Source organism: Gigantopelta aegis, chromosome 4 (genome assembly GCF_016097555.1).
Source record: "Gigantopelta aegis isolate Gae_Host chromosome 4, Gae_host_genome, whole genome shotgun sequence".
Lineage (NCBI taxonomy): Eukaryota > Metazoa > Mollusca > Gastropoda > Neomphalida > Peltospiridae > Gigantopelta > Gigantopelta aegis.
The window spans coordinates 73,771,265-73,793,654 of NC_054702.1; the positions used below are offsets into that span (position 1 = coordinate 73,771,265).

Here is a 22,390-nt window from a genome sequence, read left to right on the forward strand (position 1 = left end):
ATAAGGGATATTGCACTTCCAAAACTCGAAGTTTGTGGAGTGACTGAGCCTTTAAACTGTACCGGTAATACTTTAAAGAAAAATGAATTGTCACCCAAGCCAAGCATGAGTGCCCCGACTGGTCTCGGCTATCGATGATACACGCGGTAATTACAGAATAATAGATCGCCGACTATGCGGAACGAAATGATCCTACATGCCTGCATTGGGTTGTCGGTGTTTGTACACGGCAGCGGGCCTCATTACACAAAGTACGGATAGTCTTGTAATCTTCAAAGAACTGTTGTAATAACAATTAAAGCTGTTTGTTTTTTCTCTTAAACGAGTGCATCATGTCAAATTTGTTATTTGCTATTTAAGTGTGAATTCAAAATGATTCATTACTAGTCATTTAATGGGGGGGGGGCGGGACGCCGTGGTAGGGTGCTTTTTTGGGTGCGGTAGGGCGTTGGTGGTTTGGCCGGTAGGGATGCCTGATAGGAGGCCTCCCCCCCCCCCCCCCCCCGAACCCCCGCCCCATGGAAATCTGGATTAGCCGAGGTGGGCCACCCGGATGCTGGATCGCGAGATAAGATTGGGCGCGATGCTCCCCCCTTTGCGAATCCTTATTCCTCCAGGGCTTAAGGTTAAATTATATATAGGGAGTCTATACAATTTGACTCCCACACATTGATAATTAATAAAATAACATTTATAATAAAATATTGTTTAGACCAGCCCGACTGAAAATTGTTTGCACCTACTAAATAATATATTTAACAAAATAACATGGTTAGATTAATTTATTGGTGCTATAATTTTTCTTCTTTTTATTATTGGATTTAATAAAATAATAAATATATTAATCATAATAATATAACATTAGCTCCCAAATTTTTTTCTTTTCTCTTTTTTGCAAATGGTTATACCACATTTTTAAATTGACCCCTATATTCCCTTCACCCCTTCCCCTTCCCCTTCCCGCCCCGGGGTTGGCCACTGGCGATGTCAGAGGTCAAACCCGTGGTGGGCATGCCTGAACCTTAATTGGATAGGGGCACATTAAACGAGTTCCCATCCAATCCCTAGTCATTTAGTTATGTTAGAAACTGATACATCAGAGATCGAGCAATCTGGAGAAGGACCCGGTAACGGGGGGATAGCCAGATCGGTCAATAGTCACGCTTTCTTGTCATCCAAGCAATCTGGCGAAGGGCCCAGAAATGGGGGGATAGCCAGATTGGAGACAGAAAGAAAGGGTGTGAAGAGAAAATTAACGGCGAAAGACATCGAGACGAAGTATAAAGCGGTAATGGAGGTAGAGGCAGGTAAAAAGACAAAAAAACAAATTGCTATTGACTTTAGTATCCCCCAAAGTACACTTTCAACCTGGGTTAAAAACAAAATTTCTATTCAAGAGGGTTATTTAAAGTTTGGGCCAAAACGTAAGAACATGAGATCAGGAATGTTTGAACATGTAGAGGCCGCAACTTTGAAATGGCTTAAAAATGCTAGAGATAAAAATCTTCCCATTTCTGGCCCTGTATTACTTACAAAAGCGGAAGAATTTGCAAAAATGTTTGACTGTGTAAATTTTAAGGCTACAACAGGGTGGCTTGATAAATTTAAAGAAAGAAATGGGATAACATTTAAAAAGGTGTGTGGGGAGGAAAAAGCTGTGAACACACAATCAACAGAAATGTTAGAATGGCATGAGAGATTACAGCTAATTCTCAGGAAATATGATGCTGACGATATATACAATGCAGATGAAACGGGGATATTTTTTCGCCTTCTGACAGACAAAACCCTTGAATTTAAAGATGTAGATTGTCACGGGGGGAAAAAGAGTAAAGAACGGCTTACTGCCCTAGTTACTGCCAACATGTCAGGCAACGACAAACTGCCATTGCTTATCATAGGGAAGTCAGTAAAACCATGTTGTTTTAAAAATATCAAAACACTACCAACTGAATACCTAGCTAACAAAATCGACATTCAGTATTTTAATTTATTACGTTACGTTCCGCCTTGTTTTGACATTTGAAAAATATATCAACTTTAATTTATCGCTTACTTCAGGTTATATGTAAGTACGTGCTTTCAGTTTTCGGTTTGTTTTTTTACTTTACTGTCAATTAATACAATAAAGGTACATAGAGATGTATGTCAAATTGATCGGATTTATCTCGTTTCTGTTAATATTTACTTAGTTTTATCATATACACAGAAGAAATGTGCTAACATCCGATATCAACGAAATGATAATACTGCAATGCAGTTTCACTTTGAGGTCTGCTGTACGAATTTCGAACACTCGAACTCCCTGAAACTCGAACTATTTCATCGTCCCCTTCAACTTCAAGTTAACGAAGTTTGACTGTATGTACTAGCCAACTTTAGTATCTGTAATTGTATGTCGTGTATTACATCAGACGGTAAATTCTACCATAACACATTGATTGTAATAATTTGACTGAAAGAACTACTAAAATGCTAGGCTGGAGAGTGGCAGTTCTCCTATGAAACACAAAACAGTATTTAAATTCACTGATGTAAAAAGCAGAAATACATGTTTGAAAATTATCTTCCTATACTTTTTAATTCATTCATTAATGACACATTTTATTTGTAACAAGGCAAACAACATGGTAGAGAAAGGCAGTGCAGTGTGGATCAGTGTCCAGAAATCTATGATCCCACGTTGAGGAAAGAAAAAAAAAAAAAAGAGGACAAATCCTCGCAAGCCACAAAACCCAATGTTATGATGATCTCACCACCATAACAGGTTCTGGAGTAAAATTCGACCTAAAACGGATTCAACAAACACAAAATGGTACGGGATGAAAAGCCCAGACACGAAACAGACAAACATGTATAAAAATAGTATAAAATGAGCCACACATAGTCATTTCAATTAGAGTAATTCAACAGGCAACACCATGAATGAGTCCCAGCAGCAGCAACCACCCCTTAGTGTACTTTATCCGTTTACCATGATTATGTCTCGACCCAGGTGTGGTATCACGTTTTTAGTGTACAAACTATTGAGGGATGGTAAAATCACCCCATCTCCCCAAAGCATCATCTAGCTCTACAAATGATGGCCACCCCTTTACGACATATTTGCAGCATCTGTCAGGAGTGAAATTTGTTCGAGGCATACTCGATCATTTGGATCCCAGAATCAGAAATATCATCACCCTGGACGACTTGATGTGCACTGCCAATCTGTTCACGAAAGGAAGTCACCACAGAAACCCATCGGTGATTGCCATCACTCAGAACCTCTATCACAATAAGGACCCGACTCGGAGAAGAAACTGTCATTGCCTGGCACTGTTCAACAATCCCATTGACAAGCAGCAGGTCATATCATGCAACACTTTCAGGAAGCCACCCACAAGCCCTAACAGTATCTCACGGTAGACTGGCGCCTTCGACCTAATGGTTTAGAACCAGGCGTGACTAAACAGTGGTGATGAGATACAGCCCTTTTAAACAAAAAATCCAGAAGATGCTGTCGCGTGATGTCTGTGCATTCAGTTTTCAAGATGTACATGATCTACAGACACATTAGAGTATATAGTCAGGGTTTCTACCAAAGGGTAAAATGGGTATTTGATGATCAACATCAATATAAAAATTAAACAGTCGGATGATGAAGATAATTTAAGTGTATTTGGAGATGTGAGAGAGTGACACAGACAGTAACAATAATAGTACACTGAGAAATACTTGGTGTTTTCATTGCGTCCGATACTCTAGCTTGGGGCGAAGTGACGTCAGCTCCTACTAAATCCTGTATGCACAGTGTAAACAAACACAGTAATTTATAACAAGTGCTTCGCTTTCATCAACCTGACTTGTAAAACAACACAAATGACTTGATAATATAATAAACTATTTAACTAAATATATTTCAATTTTCATTAATAGAACGAAATGGGGTTATAGTATTTTTTTCTCTTAAAAAAAATCCAAAGAAAAAATGCATACTGTTAGGCCTATTGGTAGGGTACACTGGAACAAAAAAACAACCGCTCACGATACCCAGGTGATAATGTTCTTTTCTTTGGGACTACATAATTGGTTATTTCTGTGATTTTAGATGGGAAAAGTCTACCATTTTAGAGGTGGCAGGTGGTATTTTCCAATACCCTGTGATGCTAATAATACCACCAGTACATAATTCTGTGTCTAGACGGCGATAATTAATGGCTTGTGTATCAACCAGGGGTCGGGAAAAGCCCTTTTCTCCCGGTCTGGGACCGATTCTCGATCTCTGAGACCAAAATTATTTTTTTAAAACGTGTGTTTGCCGGTCCCACTTTTGTCATTCTTGTCAGTCCGAAGCACCTGTCCATTTCTATTATTGGAACAAATTCTTATCCGTCAAGTGGACAGGCCTGTCCAGACATCGGTATCTCATGCATGATTTAAAATAATAAATAAATAGTGGTCAATATGACTAGTGGCAGACGTCTGTGATTTTGAAGTCTGCCTAAGTATATATCGCCAGTCACTGAAGTCGGACCTACAGTAGTGTCAATCCACAGCCACTAGGCTAGACATTAATTTTGTCAAAGTTGCTGAGCCGATCAAGAGATTAAACAGACGTTAACAATAACACCATTCTTGGTGAGAGAGCCATCAAGGTATTACACTCCAATTAAAACAAAGGACCCAGAGTTTGCAACTGGTTACAATCAACACCTGTCAACACCTAGCCTATGTACGGAGATTTGTCGGGTCGAGTGTCCCAGTCCGAAGCAAGAGACTTTTGTGCAATACAAACTGCTTGAAATAGCATAAAATATACTGAAATAATCTATAAATGTATTTATTGTTGACTGTTCAATGTAGTCTATCCAATAATTATAAAGGATTTTAAAATTAACAAAAGGTTTCCACTTTTTTGTTAACAAGTGGGAGTAAGCAGAACAGCTGCATGTACTGGTTATCTCTAGAACCAGTAGAGGTCAAAGTTCATCCAATCAGTGATGACGTTATTAATCTCTTTGTCTAAACATGTGCTAGCTCAGGTTGTCAAATGCTTCAACGGTGCGATCTTTTATTAATTTTCAGGACACTACTGAATATTCGTACTTTTTATACATATATGGGATTTAAATTCATAGCTTTTATTCCTTTTTTATATTATTTATTCTATTATGTAAAATATATACAATTTGTGGGGTGGTTTTTTTTTCACTAATGTGATAAAAAAAATTAAAAAAAATATTCCTTTCTTTTTTTTCCCCTCCCCCCTCCGTTAATGATGACATCAAGCGGGACCGATTGACAATTTTATTTTTCCCCACCCCTGGTATCTACCAAATATACACCTGCAAATCAGGAATCACAGGCGGAGTCCACTGAAAGTATAGAGCAATTAACTAAGAAAACGCTCTGTTTATCATTTCAGTATGTAGGTTAATTCATGGACAAAACATGATAGTTATTTCGACACTTTGACAATGGTGGTTTATTTTGTATTCTAAAATAATATATACTTATTGCTGGCTTACTGGGATGGATATTATTACAGAACACTGCGCAAAAATCAGGTCCGTTTGTTTCTTCAGTTCTAAGACTAATTCCTGACATGGATCTTTAAATATTACGTAACCACCGGCTCGTCGGGTGTTTAGCATTATAATCCATTAATATATGGCTCAGTATATATATAAAATAACATATTTATAGTTTATTAAGTATTTACTTTACCAGGCGCGAATTTAGGGATTTATCCTATCCCTGACCTTCAAAGTGTTACAAAGATCAATTGGTGAACATATAATGAATTGATTTCTTTTTCGTGGAAGCAGATATATGTATAAAATATCTGTCAGCTAGGCATTTCTGGGGAGAATAACAGGTGCAGAATTTGGGCAGGAGAATAAGAAATTATTTTTGTCTTTTATGTAAGATGAGAAGGCTTCTTTAACGCCACCAAACCTAACTACATTACATTAATGTTACCCCTCGTGCTGTCTACAAACTGCTGAAAGTAAGTCGACTCAAAATAATTTATTGAATAAATAATATACTCTGCCAAAAAAGAAATGCATAGGTGATAGGGAAAGAAGAAAAGTGCTTGATTTTACAAAATATCGTGGCGGTTTTGTACAATGTTGATGAATGACCATGTTTGTTAACGTTCCTGGAATGGGACAGCATGCCCAACTGCACCCAAAAACAAACTTAACGCACGTTGTGCTACAATTGCAGGAAATCAGCGTGAAATGGTCAGATTTTGGCGAATACACATAAAACACGGGGGAAAAGATTGGGGTAGTGATGGGTATTTAAAGCTGCAATGCTCGCAATGATGCCTCATTTCCATTTTGACGTAGACGAGTTACAAGATGTTAAGACTAAACCTGCCAAATCATTGCAATAGGCTGCCTCCAGTTAGGTGAATCGCAGTCAGCAGTCGCACACCACATGAACATCCATTAGAGCAACATTTCACGTCTCTGGAACAGGTACCAGCAGTTTCAATCAGCTGAAGACCGGTCCAGAAGTGGAAGATCTCGCATAACAACCGCAGAACAAGATCGCCACATTAGGGTTCTGCACTTGCGTCACCGAACTCTCACAGCAACGAACACTGCTGGACGCATACCTGGTTTGAGAAGGGTGTCTACACAAACCATTCGGAAACGACTTCGAGAAGCTGGTTTACGGGCTAGGAAACCGTATGTTGGCCCTACCTGCGACGTCAACATCGACATTTACGTGTTTGCTGGTGCACGAATGTACAGGGGTTGAACTTGGGGAAACTGGCAGCGAGTATGGTTCAGCGACGAGTCACGTTTCCTTCTACAGTGACATGATGGACGACAACATGTTTACAGACGCCGCAATTAACGTTTTGCCAACAACTGCGTCGCCCAAGTTGACAGATTCGGTGGAGGGAGTGTCATGATGTGGTGAGCCATCTCATACACCGGCAGAAGTGAACTTGTGTTCATACAAGGTAACCTGACAGCTCTACCCTACCGGGATGAAATTCTTCGCCGTCACATGCTTCCCATTTAGGATCGATTGAGAGAACTCTTTCAGCAGGACAATGCCAGGCCACATACGGCATGTGTAACAATGGATTTCCTACAGAATGAGAACATTAATATGCTTCCATGGCCATCAAGATCCCCAGATCTCAACCCCATTGAACATCTATGGGACGAACTGGACAGACGTATACGCCAGCGTGACCCGGGGCCTCGGACGCTTCCGCAACTGTTACATGCACTGCAGGAAGAATGGGCTAGGATTCCGAGACTCATTCAGTCTATGCCAAGGAGATGTCGAGCAGTGATTCCTGCTGCTGCTGGTGGCCACACAAGGTACTGATTTCAGCGCCCTCGTGCGACGCTGTTTGATGATGAAAATGCCTCCACTGCCGTCAGTCCATAGCAAGAACATTGTCACATACTCATGTCAAATGTGACCGATACGATCATAATTAACGAAATTATGCCAAAGAGATAATTCCATGAATATTTTGCCTATGCATTTCTTTTTTGACAGAGTATATATAAAAAGATCCTTGTACCACTTTAGTCACTAATGGTATAATCGTAAATTGTTACACAATTTTACGATAAAAGAATAAAAAAAATTCCAACACTCTAGCAAACCCTCTGATGTTGCATCCAATTCTCTCGTAATTGACTTTTTTTAACAGCATTGCTTAGGGTCCAAGCCATTGTTTGTGAGTTTACCCCGGTAGGTGAACCAGTAGACTTTCTGTAAGTGGAAGATTCTGGGGCTTAAACCATTATTTGCTTCACGATACTGTCTCCATGCATTTAGCATATAAACTTCTCAAGATATCATCTATCAAATATATAATAATCCGATACCATGCTCTAAATATCTACATATTTGACTATACCTGCTCAAATGAATGAATGAATGTTTAACGACACCACAGCACGAAAAATATATCGGCTATTTGGTGTCAAAAAATATTTTTTTATGATCAACATCAATATAAAAATTCAACAATTAAATTAAAACACAGTGTAAAGAACTGTGCAAAATACAAATATCATAGTTAGATAATATTTAAAATTTACAATAAAAGTCATTATCACGTAGGAACTGTAAAATAAGTTCTGGATGGAATTGATTCCATCACATTATGTTGGCCAAATTTATATTTTCGAGTTTCTTGCAGATGCTTACACTCCATCAAAATGTGGCGCACCGTCAGAGTACATTGAGGTGAAGGATCTTTCTTCAAGATAAATAAATGGGTCAAATATGTATGACCGATGCGAGCACGACACAAGACTATTCCATCCTTCCTGTACTGTCTATAGGAGGACTGCCACTCTCCCAAGACTGGCTTGATGGCATGAAGCTTGTTCATAACCGCACCGTCCCAATCATGTTGCCGAAAAGATAAATTGGTTAATACTATATTTAAAATCAGTATACCTGCTCATGCCCATCATAAACGACTCAACTATGTCGACTGTTTTATTTGTTTTCTTCGTCCATGTATTAAACTTTCTCAAAAGCCAATTTGCTAATTTAGGACTATACTTATTTAAATAAATAGATGTTAAGTTATTACATCCCATGGGTATCACCGTAGCTGAAAGCAGATTTTTTTTCTTGCTTTCCTTTTTTTTCTCAAGACAGCGGCAAATGTATGGGCATGAATTTATGTTTTAGCGTGTTTGTACTGTGCCGCCAATGCAATGAACTTAAACCTTGCCATTTTCTAGCTTAACCAATATTACTGTGTAGCCTATATTATGTTTAATAATACTATGTAGCAGAACTTGTTTTTTATCCATCAAATGTGCTGTGTTCCCACTATGAACAGATTGTAATATTATAAGTTAAAATGATACAAATTATCTTATTTTGTCGATTTATCTGTGCATTTCAATCTATTGATAATCAATTTTAAGGGACTGGTTTTCGTAGTCGTTAGAATAGTTAATGGATTCAGATACATGCAATATACCTTGATAATACAAAAACAAACTAATTAAGCCTTCTTGGCCAGAAACAAGGAGTGGACGCTTGGACCCCTACCTAAATCAACGTATGTCGATAATTTTAAGTGCCATTTCAAACGTTTCAGTTTGTCAATTGTGAGGGACAAAGAGAAGGTTCATATTTAATTAAAATAATCAGAAATGCATTAAATATACAGATATTGTTGTTTTATTTATTTAAAAGGCTATATTTGTGGGAAATATGTCACAGGGAATACAAACTGACGATATTATTTTTAAAACGCTGTCTTTACACGAACATTTATGATTAATTTGCAGCTTCATAAACTATATTACGGTTTCGGTGTACCGTGACATTTTATGTCACGCTGATGTTCTGTGACGTACTTACTACTTGCATACACTTAGATACCATTGTATTTTCAATCGCCGTGCACATACTGGTTAAATGACGTCACACGTAACTTCAGTTGGGCTATTTTTGTTTATATTTCCTAAAATTTCTTAAGTTAATGTAACAATTCAAACAAGGTGTATACAACTCGTCTCTTAAAACATGTCTTCAAGCAAAATCTCTTAACAGCTGTTCTCGTCATTAAAACAAATCGTTATCTCAAGCGTTATCATATTATAGTATGTATAATCTCCAGGAATCAAAGGAAGTATCACGCTAACAAACTTGGAAGCCGCGAGTGTTATGTTTCAGATATGTCAATGAGAATCTTCCGAATTTTAAGGATGGTGGCTTAGATATTGCTGTCTGTAATGTATTTTAAGTGTTACATACAGGAATATGATATTGGCAGGTGGCATTTTCAACTCTCAAACTGCATGAAAATAAAAGGTATACTTTTTTAATTCTAATTACCTTGAAATTACCAAACTTTAAACTATTTTCAACTGAATCTGTATTTACAACTTGTCAAGTGGCTTTATGTCTAACACAATGTACATGCATTAACACGAATACAACACATAATTCCATTAAGGCATACTCGTGTACAATCACCATTTTAATAACAACATTTCTATAAACAGCATCACTCCGTTTTGGTAACCCATTATTATACAATCTAAAAACCAAAATGTAAAAGTTTTAAGAGAATATATTATTAACAATGCAACATGTTTTGGAATGGTCGGGATGCTTTTGCACATTTAACGAACACCATTTAATTAATAGCACTTACCATTCACCCATCTCACAATTACAGACTTATTCCAGGTCAACTTCTTACCCTTATCCGCAAGTGCATTGTACCAACCGAATGTCACTAATTTTCCATCTGAAAAAGAGAAGAGTTGATGGTAAATGTTTCAACAAATAGTTATTATTTTCAGAGTATATTGGTAATACGGTACTTTACACTAAAATGTATTTGCTGAAGCTATATTTTTAAACCAGCCAACAGTTAGCAGTTTGTTTGTTTGTTTGTTGTTGTTGTTGTTTTTTAACATCACTAGAGTACTATTTTTCATGATGGGTGGTCATTAAACATCCTTTCATCGGTCCACCCGTCCATCCATCTATCCATTCACTAGAACACACTGATGTATTAATCACTGGCTACTTGATGTCAAATATTTGATAACTGTAACTTACTGTCAGTTACTCGAGACATATAGCTGTTGATAGATCTCGTGTGCTGGAAATTTTGCTGAGGTTTTTATTTTTAATGGTTTTTAATTTTTTATTGTTATTTGTTTTACCTGGATTAGTCGTGAGGAAAATATATTGCGTTTGATATTTTGGGCATGCGTGAGCTCTCAGCTGAGATGACTTTATGAAGTGACCAATGGAAACACGAAAATTGCTATAAGCTATCCTGAGCAAAAATTCTAAAGTAACATTTTGTTGAATTGATAGCTCTTGCCTGAGGTAGGCTTTAGATCCACCACATTATTCGATTAATAGTGAAGGATCTTTTATATGCACTTTCTAATAGCAAGAACAATTAACACACATCACTCAGGAACATCGCTTTGGCTGGAATCAGTGGCTGCGATAGACTCCAGTTATTGATATTGTTGCAGCGACACGTATTCCTGCATATCTTGCCATCACGAATAAGACATTAGTAGACGAAAAAAACCTTAATACTGTTTTTCTCTAGTGGTAGCAATATATGTCACCACGATAGCAGCAATATACACCCTCGATGGATTGTATTTCAACATAGGAACTCGGTTAGTCGTATGGCCAGGAAGAATTTTCTGCTACCTTGGTTGTAGTTTTTGGTATATTCTAAATAACTGGATATTGTTGATTACTAAAACCCTGCATGACCTGTGCAACTGTAGACTTGAAATATGCTTTAAACTGAAATAAAATACTAAATTAAAAGTAGCAATTTGTAGAAGTAACTAAACCGATTGGTTAATGACAACACCAAGATTTAATACATTAATAGGTCCGTTTGTGTCAGAAGGGAAGCGATGAATTGGTGGTTAACTCCACAATGAATAATGTTAATGTGTGTATAATCTGTTTGTGTCAAAAGGGAACCGATAAACTGACATGTAACTCTTTAACCAATCACGTTAACATTATTAATATTATGCATACAACACCACTAGAGAACACAATTGATCCATGAATCATAGGCTACTGGATGTCATATAGTCTAGATTTTATGATTAGTAGCAAGGGATATTTTATGTGCACCATCCCACAATCAAGCTGCATAGGCTAAACACCTGTGATTCTGCCGTTAGGCTCTATGTGCGGTACCACTGATTATATGAGGTGAAACTGCATACTTTGGCTGTTCCAGCATTTTGTCTTCAAACCCGTATTAGAAATGTGCTTTAATCTATATATTTTGATTATAATTTGTAAAGAAACTTTTATATTTCCATAATTTAATACTGGTAATATATAAATAAATGTTATGAGAGTTGGCATGTGTTTAAAAGATAATTAATAATATGTTTTATATGAGTTTTAGCACAATACAGTATGTAGCTATATTACAATTTGTCGGTTCCCTTTTGCTGCAAAAGGACTAAGTTTTAAACCATACCAACTCAAATAATATATGAAATTAACTCCAAATATCATATCATATCTCCCTTTTTGATATAGGGGTGAACGATATTGCTGGCACAACCACGCGCTATTCTAACGTTTGTGCATGTGCATTATAAATTACTAAAATGATGTTCCTTACTTTCCAGATTTGTCTTCATCCCTATATTAGATTTATTAATCATCTGGTATTGGATGTCAAACATTAGCTAATTTTGACATATAGTCTTAGACAGGAAATACGCTACATTTTTCCATTATTAGCAAGGGGTCTTTGATATACCATTCATTGTCCACTTGCTGGAACGAGAAATAGCACAATGAGCCCACGGACGGGGATCAATCCTAGACCAACTGCGCATCAAGCAAGTGCATACCACTAGACTATAGCATCCTACCCATTTTGGTTTGGTTTGTTGTACACAATTTATTTTGATACCAAAAGATGGTTATGAATATTTGCACCAGGCACGGATCCAGCAGGTGTCTATGTGTTGTTATTTTTGTTGGTTTGTTGTTTTGTTTTGTTTTGTTTGGGGGTTTTTTCTCCCACGAGACACGCCAATCCTTACAAAAGGTCATGGATCACAATCCTGAATCCCAATTTTTTTCTCTCGTTCGTTTTTTTTTTTGGGGGGGGTGGGGGGTGGGGGTGCTGGTATTGTCATTTTTTATTTGTTTCAACTGACTGGGGTTTATTTTCTTGCTACACCCAGTGCACTGGTCAAAGGCCGTGGTATGTGTTTTTCTGTCTGTGAGAAAGTGCATATAAAAGATCCTAAGCTTGCTGCATTATAATTTTTTTTAGCGGGTTTTCTCTGAAGACTACATAGTCAAAATTATTAAATTCATGACATCCAATACGCGGTGATAAATAAACCAGTGGTGTCGTTAAACAAAATAAACTTTTTAAAATACCTTGGAACTGTTCAAGCGTCATGACGTTTGTGCTATCTCCATTTTCATAAAATGACACATGGCCCGATAGTGAATTGAACTTAACTTTCTTCATATTGTTCTTTAATAAGATGCCCATATCATTATTGGTGTAGGAAAAAGATTCAAGTCCAAGTCCTGTAAAATATCAAAACACTAGTTTAATATTCTCAAATGTTATAATGTATTCATTAAATAAGCCATGGTATTTTTAATAAAATCCAAAAATGTGAACCAAAATACACAAATTCTAACCAATATTAGAAAACCAGGTTAAATGTATTAACTAAAGTCATCCTTTCTCATGCTAGCATAAATTAAATTACACATCTAATTGTTCTTCTATCTATAATTCATTGGACATATTTAACAATACTCTTATGTGACGACAGCGGGTTTCCTCTAAAAATCTGTTTGATCCTTGACCATATGTCCGACGCCATATAACTGTATATAAAATGTGTTGAGTGTGTCGTTAAATAAAACATTTCTTTATTTCTTTCACCAGAAATATTAATAGACCAACAGGAAATAGATTAAATAAGAGTACGATAGCTTTAGGTTTTTGTTTTTCATTGGAAAATACCTGGGAATTTTGAGTTAAAAAAGTGGTTGTTGGCAAGTATTTTCGCTTGACAACAATGGCGGAACGTTGCGGTCATTTTCAGGGATCGATAGCTGATTGTAACAGCTAATTTGATAATACATTTTACCAACAACGAAAATCACAAAATATTGTCATATACAAATTATAGTTATTTTCCAAAAACAAATTCTTGTGAAAAAAAGCCACAGTTAATTTAAATAATGTACATAAATACTGCACATCTGGCCACAAATCATAGTAAGTAAATGCGACTTTTCAATTTCTTGCCTAATTTTAATCAACATTAACTCATCTGAGACATCATAAAAACATGGGTTTTTGTGTCAAAAATTAATCCAGTAGTCAAAAGGTTAAACTGTACAGATATTTTAAACGGTCAAGTGTCATGTTGACATCTCACAAATTTCAAGAAAGCACAGATTTTTTTTCCCAGAGTTCTCCTCAGTGATAGACACTAAGTAATTGGTTAAAATCCAAAGTATTTCTAAGATATCAACGTTTTACTGTTGGTTGACATGGAATGATTAATATTATTTTGCTCCACGTCTATGTTAACAATGGATATATACTACTCAAAAGAATTTAAGGGTCAAAAATTTATAACCAAATAAGTTTCAGAGTGTATTAGATTGATGATGTAAACTACACCAAAAATTTAATTTATTGTTCCATATTTACAAAAACCCACAAATAAACATCACTGTATACAAGAAAGTCACATGACATGCTGTCAAAGTTGAAGGTTGTCAAACATGGATTTTACACATTAGAACATTCGTTTAATAGTGTGTGAATCCACCCCTGGCTCGAATACACTCGACACATCGTTGCCTCATGCTGTTGATCAGACGTCTGAAGAACTCTTGGGGAATGGCCTGCCATTCTGCCATAAGAAGTTGACCCAGATCATGAAGGTTGGCCGGAGGGGCATGGTTATCCCGAACTCTCCTGCCTAATTCGTCCCAGGCGTGCTCTATTGGGGCCAAGTCAGGCGAATATGCTGGCCAATCCATCCTGGCAATACCTTGTTGTCTGAGAAAGTCCGTTACCACCCTGGCGCGGTGGGGTCTGGCATTGTCATCCTGCAGAACTGCCCCGCCGCCAATCTGCTGAAGGCCTGGGAGAACCAACGGCCGGATAATCTCATTCAGATAGCGGATTCCATTCAGATTGCCATCCACCACATAGAGGGGGGTCCTGTGGTGGATAGAGATGCCGCCCCACACCATGACGCTGCCACCACCGAACCGGTGACGTTGTCTAACGTTAACGTCAGCGAAGCGCTCCCCAGGACGTCTGTAGACACGAACCCGACCGTCCTTGAACTGGAGACTAAACCTGGACTCATCAGTGAACATCACTCGACCCCACTAAACACGTTGCCACCGCAGATGAAGTGTGCACCAGTGACGTCTGGCCGTTCTGTGACGTGGTAGGAGTGGTGGTCGAACAGCCTGGCGACGGCAGCGTAGATTATTGGCTCTCAGACGATTGCGTATGGTTTGATCAGACACTCGAGTTCCAGTCGCAGTCCGTAGATTGTCACGTAATCGGCGTGCAGTGGTTGTGCATTGACGTAGAGCCATATTGGTGATGTAGCGGTCCTCTCTATTTGTAGTGCTTCGGGGTCTTCCCGAACGTGGACGATTTCGAACAGAATTCGTTGCTTGGTACCGTTGCCACAGTCGGCCAACGACACTCTGACTGACACCAAGTCTCGGAGCAACATTTCTTTGCGTATTGCCATCCTGAAGCCAAGCAATTGCCCTTCCTCGATCTTCGATAGTCAGTTGACGTCGTACCATTGTCGAATTTGGAGTGTGCACCGTACACGAACGCAAGCTCCAATTATACGGAAATTCAGCATTGGGAACATGGAATACACATGCAAAGCGTGCAAATGAAGCGCTTTGTGAAAAAGCAAGTTATGGGCACTTAGCAGACCTTTCGCTTTCGCCCTAATTTATGTGCAAATGTAAGCATGTTTTCGCCATTAGAACTAGTCGACAGTGTCAATGACAGTGGATTTTAATTTATTTATGGGTTGCTTAGACCCACTTTCGTCAAAATGGAACAATACCATGCGTGACATTATGGTCTAGCTAATATAATTGACATTCAGAAAATAATGTCGAAAATATCTTCTGACCCTTAAATTCTTTTGAGTAGTATACTTGTCAAACGTATGTACCTGTATTTTTAAGATCAGCGAGTGTAGCATTGAGTGCACGGGCAATAACCCATACTGAATCATAACCAGCCAATGCAAGTAAGGCACCTGGATAAATTGTATTGTTGGTTTTCACATTGTAGTCGTCCATGAATTGTTTTAATGTGATGCCGTTGTCATCCTGATAGGCGAAGTCTGACTTAATGTAAGGGTCAACAGATAAGTAGTCACCGACGGTCGACAGTATTTCATTACCAGTACAGTCAGTATCATTTATTTTCCACCAATTTATTAAGTAGAAAGATGGCATCACCCAGACAATTCTTGGTCCACTGAATCTGATTTTAAATGCCTTTGAAAATAAAAACAAACACACTGAGAAAAACAAAAATAAACAACAATCCCCCTAAAACAACAAACAAACAACAACACAAAAAAACCTCTAAATTACAAGGAAATAGGATTTTAGCAGAATATTTCACTGCCAGCAATATACATTTACTATGGCCGAGGTACTTGTAAACAAACTAAATTGATGCACGAATATATATATATATATATATATGTGTGTGTGTGTGTGTGTGTGTGTGTGTGTGTGTGTATGTGTGTGTGTATGTGTATGTGTATATATATATATATATATATATATATATATATATATACACACACACACACACACACACACACATCACATCACACACATACATATATATATATATATATGATACTTAATTAGACAGAATAAACATATTATGTTCATTCATTTCTAGGAGTAAACATTGAAGTTAGTTTTAATACTGCAATCCCTAGAATATTATTATTTAAGCGATTAGAATAGATGATCCAGTTCTGTTTGCTCCTTTATATATAGTGTGTCCTATACATCCTCCTACAAAAATAATAAGAAAAATAAGTGTTTTGGAATTACACATCCCCCCACACACACACACACACACACACACACACACACACACACACACCCTATTTTTTGCGTACAATTAAAAAAACAATCAGTTCAGAAATAAATAACTTGTAGTAAATTGAATAGTATAAAAAAAAGGCTTTCTTTGTTGGAAGAATTAATTATACGTCAAATGTAATCATATTTCTGGCTTGTTCAAATTAATACTCGTAACGGGTTGCCTCGTGTAGCTCGTCTTGGAAAAGGTGCTGATCTTTTCCAAAAAAAAAAATTCTTAACAAATTTGTAAACAAATTACCATCAAATTAAGTAGATTGAATATAACTTTTATTACAGGGATAAAACAGAATGCTAGAACAGCCAAGGTATGCAGCCGAAGTAATCGATCATGCAGTACACACCGACTGAAGGCAGAATTGTGCGTGCTTTGACTTGGCTGTTCCTTCAGTTGCTGTCATACCTGTATCAAAAAAGAAAATTTAACCTATGCAATTTGATAGTCTGGGCGTAGACGGGTGTTGGGTGTTACCTAGAAGGGAAATTTATAAGAGTAATATAATTGTGTTGCTGAACCTCTCTAGATAAGGATCTGCTTGTTGATCGCTTCAACTCAAGGGGAAAATTGTCTTTTAGTCTGTTTTATTAAGGTATGTCGAATAATTTTACTTTTTTGTTTTTACACCAGATGTGGAATTGCTGTCCTGCAAGGCATCAGGTAGTACCTTCTGCAACGACAATGTAGGTAATAGAACTATTTGATTTTACAATTGCTTTCTTATGGTTTTATGCTAGTTCTGATTTCTTCATTAGTCTTGTACTCTTTGTAATCAGTTCTTAAAATATCGTACACATATTTAATACATTCTACTCTTGTGTTCCTAAAGCTAATCTCAATGGAGCAACATGTTGCTGCATGTGCAATCAATTTCTCTCTCTCCCTCCCCCACCCCGGGGGCGATGATTTCATCATTTGGTGTTTTAACAGAATTTTGTGTCGCTTACACTGAGTCACAATTAGTGTCTTTGGTGTATGGCGATGCGAGGGAGGAAGACTAGATGAGTATGGAAGAGGAGACGTGCTCCCTCTGCGTCGTCGCCCCCAGCCCAACCTACGAAGTCAGCCTGATTTGCACCATCTGCAAAACCTGACCGGCCACCTACACCAAATGCGAAGTTGAACACAGCCTACTTTGACGACTCCAGTGATGCCTTCCACTCCAGAGAAGCGAACTCTCATTGAGTCACCGACCTGTCAAGGTGCTCCTGCTGCTGTTGTCAAGAGGAAGGCCACTGCTCAACTGAACGACCAAACAGACATGGCAATGCCTCCTCTTTTTTAGCTAACCGACAAATCCTCACCCTGGACATTGGAGGTCGATAAGATCTGACCCCAATATGTCAAGATTTTAGTATGCGACATCAGGGACACCTCCAAGCTCATCACCGGTTAAGTCAGAGAAAACTACATAACAACCGGACCAGGTTGGCGAATATGTGCTCTACACTGTCAAAACATCAAGTGGAAAGACTGGAATCACCATGATGTCCCGCCAAGAATTGGATAGCCATACCATGCATAGGATCATCAAGATCATCTTCGGCAAGGGCTACAACGTCATCCACAACATCCTCAGCGAAGACACTCCAATTTTGACCAGACATTTCATTCTGAATTTTACTAACTTTATTCCAAATTCCGCCCACCTCAAACATAGTCCCCCCTGTCCCGGACCTTATCACTGGCAAAGTCAAAAATTAAGCCAGGTATGGGCGTGCTTGAACCTTTATTGGATATGGGTACGTTAATAGAGTTCCAGATACACAATACCCGTACCTAATAGACATACTTCCAAAATTAACAGGAACATTAAAAAGTGATGGTCCTTTGGAAATGTACATTAAATTCAATAAACTCTTCAGCCACGTGATAATGGTAGAGTCATTCTGGTTGAATGATACCAGAAAGATGCTATACTCACTAGATGTTAAGAAGTTTTGGAGAGTTGGTGCCGAATTATTTGACGGGAAATGATTGTGTTTTACGAGTGGATGGAAAAATAAGAGAAGAATTTGATCGACATATTAATCCTGATAATTCTGCAATAAAATGTCAAATACACACTTTTTATCACTTTTTTGTGTCTTTTTTCACTGGATGATACGTAAATTCATTGAATCCAGTTTACATTTTAAAAAAGGTGAAAATCGTACCAGTTAAGACACTGCATCTAAACAATTGAATAAAAAAAATCAGTTTATAATCAATTAAATATTTCAAATGAAATGTATTTGTATGTTTGTTCTTGTAATGTAAAATTAGTCTACTTGCAAATTTAAACGATTCGCTGCATTGGTCACAGCAGTTAGATTTGTCAAAAGCTTTGCGTTTTTGATAGTCGGAGTGAATGAAAATATGCCTTCTGAGGTTCTGACTGAATACTGGCATTGTATGTACGTTTGGTTGGACATGGTTCCTGAGTTAAAGATTCATCAGTGGGGTTTATTAAAATTGAAGAATCCATTCTGAAATTATAAAACAAATATATATAAATTGATAGTAATCCAAACGTATTAAAATTATCATGTCGGCAGTTCAGTGCTTTAAGTCTAACTCGTATGAAAACAGGTACAATATTACACATGCCTACGGCATACCAAAACACAATGCTCTTGATTTAGTTAAATACACAATAAACTCTCTTTTTTTCTTCAACCCTGACACTTAAGCAATGGGCTAACTTTTCTTGGCATTTATTTTGCCATGGAACTTTCCATTTTCTATGTCACTTTTCAGAGTTAATTATTTATTTTCGAAAGTAGGCTGAAAACGTGTTTCCCATGAAATTTGAAATCCTATGGCCTGCATTTGTTTGGGTGTGCAAATGCACGTGTGTTGTTGTGTGTGGTAGTATTGTAATGTCTCTCCCCCCCCCCCCCCCCCCTTGAATGTCCATTAATTAATTGTATATTTTAAAACAGACCTTCATCTACATGTCTATCATAATCATTGTAAAGCATTGCTCAAATTTGTTGGATAAAACCAGATAGCTGAGATGTTGTTTTCACAGCAAAACATCAATTACAAAATTCGACATTGCTACTTTAAAGTAGACTGGACACCAAAAGACATGTAGTGTGTAATGGATTAAGTTAGCGTCAAAGACCGCATTACTCTAACGCCCGGCTCGCTGCGAGGCACCGGTCAGCTGCGCGTCTTAGGTTTGGGGTAAAAACAGAAGTGGGCGGAATTATGCATAGATCTGAACGAAAGCGAGGCAATACGTCATCGGTGAGAGTTACCAAGCAATACCGGCACACGTGTTGATTCTTTGGTTGTGCCTTTTAGTCGTCTTTTTCTTTTCTTTTTTGTTTCCAGGTTTATCGGAAATTTAATTTACAAGATAATTAGTGTTATCATATACTGTCGACGTAATTATATGATGGTTAACTGCGCAGTGTTTAACTGCAACAGTAAAAGCAATGCATCCCAAGAAACGGCCAACATCATGGTTTCGATTTCCAAAAAAACGAAAGTTGTTTTAAAACATGGACGCATTATTGTCGTCGAACAGGCTTTACATGAACTAAATACAGCAGGTTATGGTACATTTACAATGTGAAAACGAAAACAAGTATGTACTTAAGACATACATTAAATAAAGGTATTGCAATTTGTTCACATATGAATATTTAAACTTCACATTTATTTACCTATAATTACCAAATTAATTTTCACCGACAGCCCGTAACGACTCCATACTAACGTCTCTTGATCTAGTTGTATTGGTTTGTTAACCTTATAAGAAAACACCTTCAAAACGTGAATTATTACGTTAGTTAACATGTTTATAGTGAGTTCAGTATATTGTCATTAAAATTAAAATGCTAACACTTTGGCAGGAACAACATATGTACTGCATGTGGCCAGAAGGAATGATGGTTAATTAGTTTTAAAGCAAATGTCGATTATTAAAGCATAATAAAATTATACTTTTCAATGCTTTCTGTATGTCGTATTAAAGCATTAATGGGGAATGGGGAATATAGTCTCTAGTGAGGGATACAAACTAGATTTTTATATTTATATCATCTTTATTTATGCAAAGTAGTGAAAACTTAAACATACATTTTCATCCTAGAGTGTGTGGTGGAGAACAAGCCCCTAGGCCCGCCCCTCCCCAGTTCCTACGGGTCTGTTGTATTTTATATTAATAAATGCAAAGACTACATAATAATATTGTCGACAAGACATATTAATTGTAAAGTGATTGTCAGTATGTGGCAACAGTATAATATTTTCCAACATTTCTGTTTCTGTACCCGGCTGTGGACAGTTTCGGCAGACTGGTAACACATTTTCTTAATAATTAAAAATACACGGTTTAACCAAACACATTAAAACTTGGAGGGTATCTAGTTAAGAGAACAAAGTTTTTTGTTAAATTATTATATCTTGCTTTGGTGAGGAGGGGACGCTTTTTGCAAATTTGTGAAATCGGCCTATATATGGAATATCCACTGACATGTCATATTTACATCTCTGCTGAACAAGATTTATGATGAAATATTATTAAATTTTGTGTGCTTTTCTTCTAATTAGGTCCATTTGCTTCAGTTTACATTAAAAATGTAATAAAAAATTATGTTTAAAAAAATGCTTGTATGCTCGTCTATGACCGTGAGGCTTCCTCGTCTTCGTTGGCAGTTGATTCATCCGAATTTTCGTCTAAGACAACATTTCTAGGATTAGGGACAAAGTCTCTGATAAGTGGTTCAAACTGATACGGTTTGATGCCATTAGCACAAGCTGGACACAATTCTTCGTCACTCGAATCGCTAAGTTCGTCCATGCTGCTTGGTAGTTTCTTCAGTTTTCCTCTCATCGATGACGTCACGGGTCTAGCTCATCAATTGTCGACAGTTTCCGGCAAACATCGGAAATCGGCGAAAAAAACAAACAACCAAGACTGGCACACTTAACTTAGTCAATAAGGGGAGCGCGGTAGTTGTGTGTTGTGGTTTATGACGGCAAACAATATATGGTTTGGTGTCCGGTCTCCTTTAACTGGGAAAGAATTTATTTTTCACGAACACGGTCATGTTTACAGCTTTCATTGCAACTGAACATAGTCCCAACATCTTCATATTAATTAAAGATCTTTTCTATGAGCTTTTACACAATTTTTAAAAATATTTTCTCGAGAACAGGTGTGACACGATAATCAAGTTATGTTTTCATAAAGTCAGTGACCGTTCAATTTATCACCCAAGATTTAATCGTTACGAAGAACCCGACCACATCCGCTACCATGTTTCACTGGGAAAAAAAGCCCAGGGGACTCATTGTGAGCTAAGCATGGGGCAGATTATTCCCAGACAAGGGGATAGTTTCGTTAAAAAAAATAATCATAATAAAAACACCCCCCCCAAAAAAAATAATAATAATTAAATGAACTAGGAAGAAAGCAAAACAAACACAAAAAAACCCGTTCAGCACTACATGTATTAATTAGAGTGTTCTATTTAATATTAATAAATAATAATAATAATGATCATTACTAGTTCTTACTAGTATCTAGTTATCAGAAACACACCTTCTATGTTACAATTATTTACCACTGCTGTTTATTTACATCCGAAATTTAAAGCTGAGAAGACTTATAAATACAATTAAAAACAAACTGGCGTTGTATACACGTTTGTCTCTGACACAGACGGACAGCTTACACTCTATAGGAGAAGCCACGGTGACGTCACATGT

At 37.4% G+C, this 22,390-nt stretch overlaps 1 protein-coding gene across 2 annotated transcripts in view; it reads right to left on the reverse strand.

Annotated features, from left to right (window-relative positions):
* LOC121371075 (gamma-aminobutyric acid type B receptor subunit 1-like) overlaps positions 1 to 22,390 on the reverse strand; it is a 140,175-nt gene that overhangs the window by 43,117 nt on the left and 74,668 nt on the right. For both annotated transcript variants that reach the window (XM_041496705.1, XM_041496707.1), the window contains exons 7-9: positions 15,729 to 16,059; positions 12,913 to 13,068; positions 10,157 to 10,252 (exon numbers count right to left, since the gene is read on the reverse strand). In XM_041496705.1, coding sequence (XP_041352639.1) covers positions 10,157 to 10,252; positions 12,913 to 13,068; positions 15,729 to 16,059 — 583 coding nt within the window. The remainder of the gene's footprint in view (positions 1 to 10,156; positions 10,253 to 12,912; positions 13,069 to 15,728; positions 16,060 to 22,390) is intronic.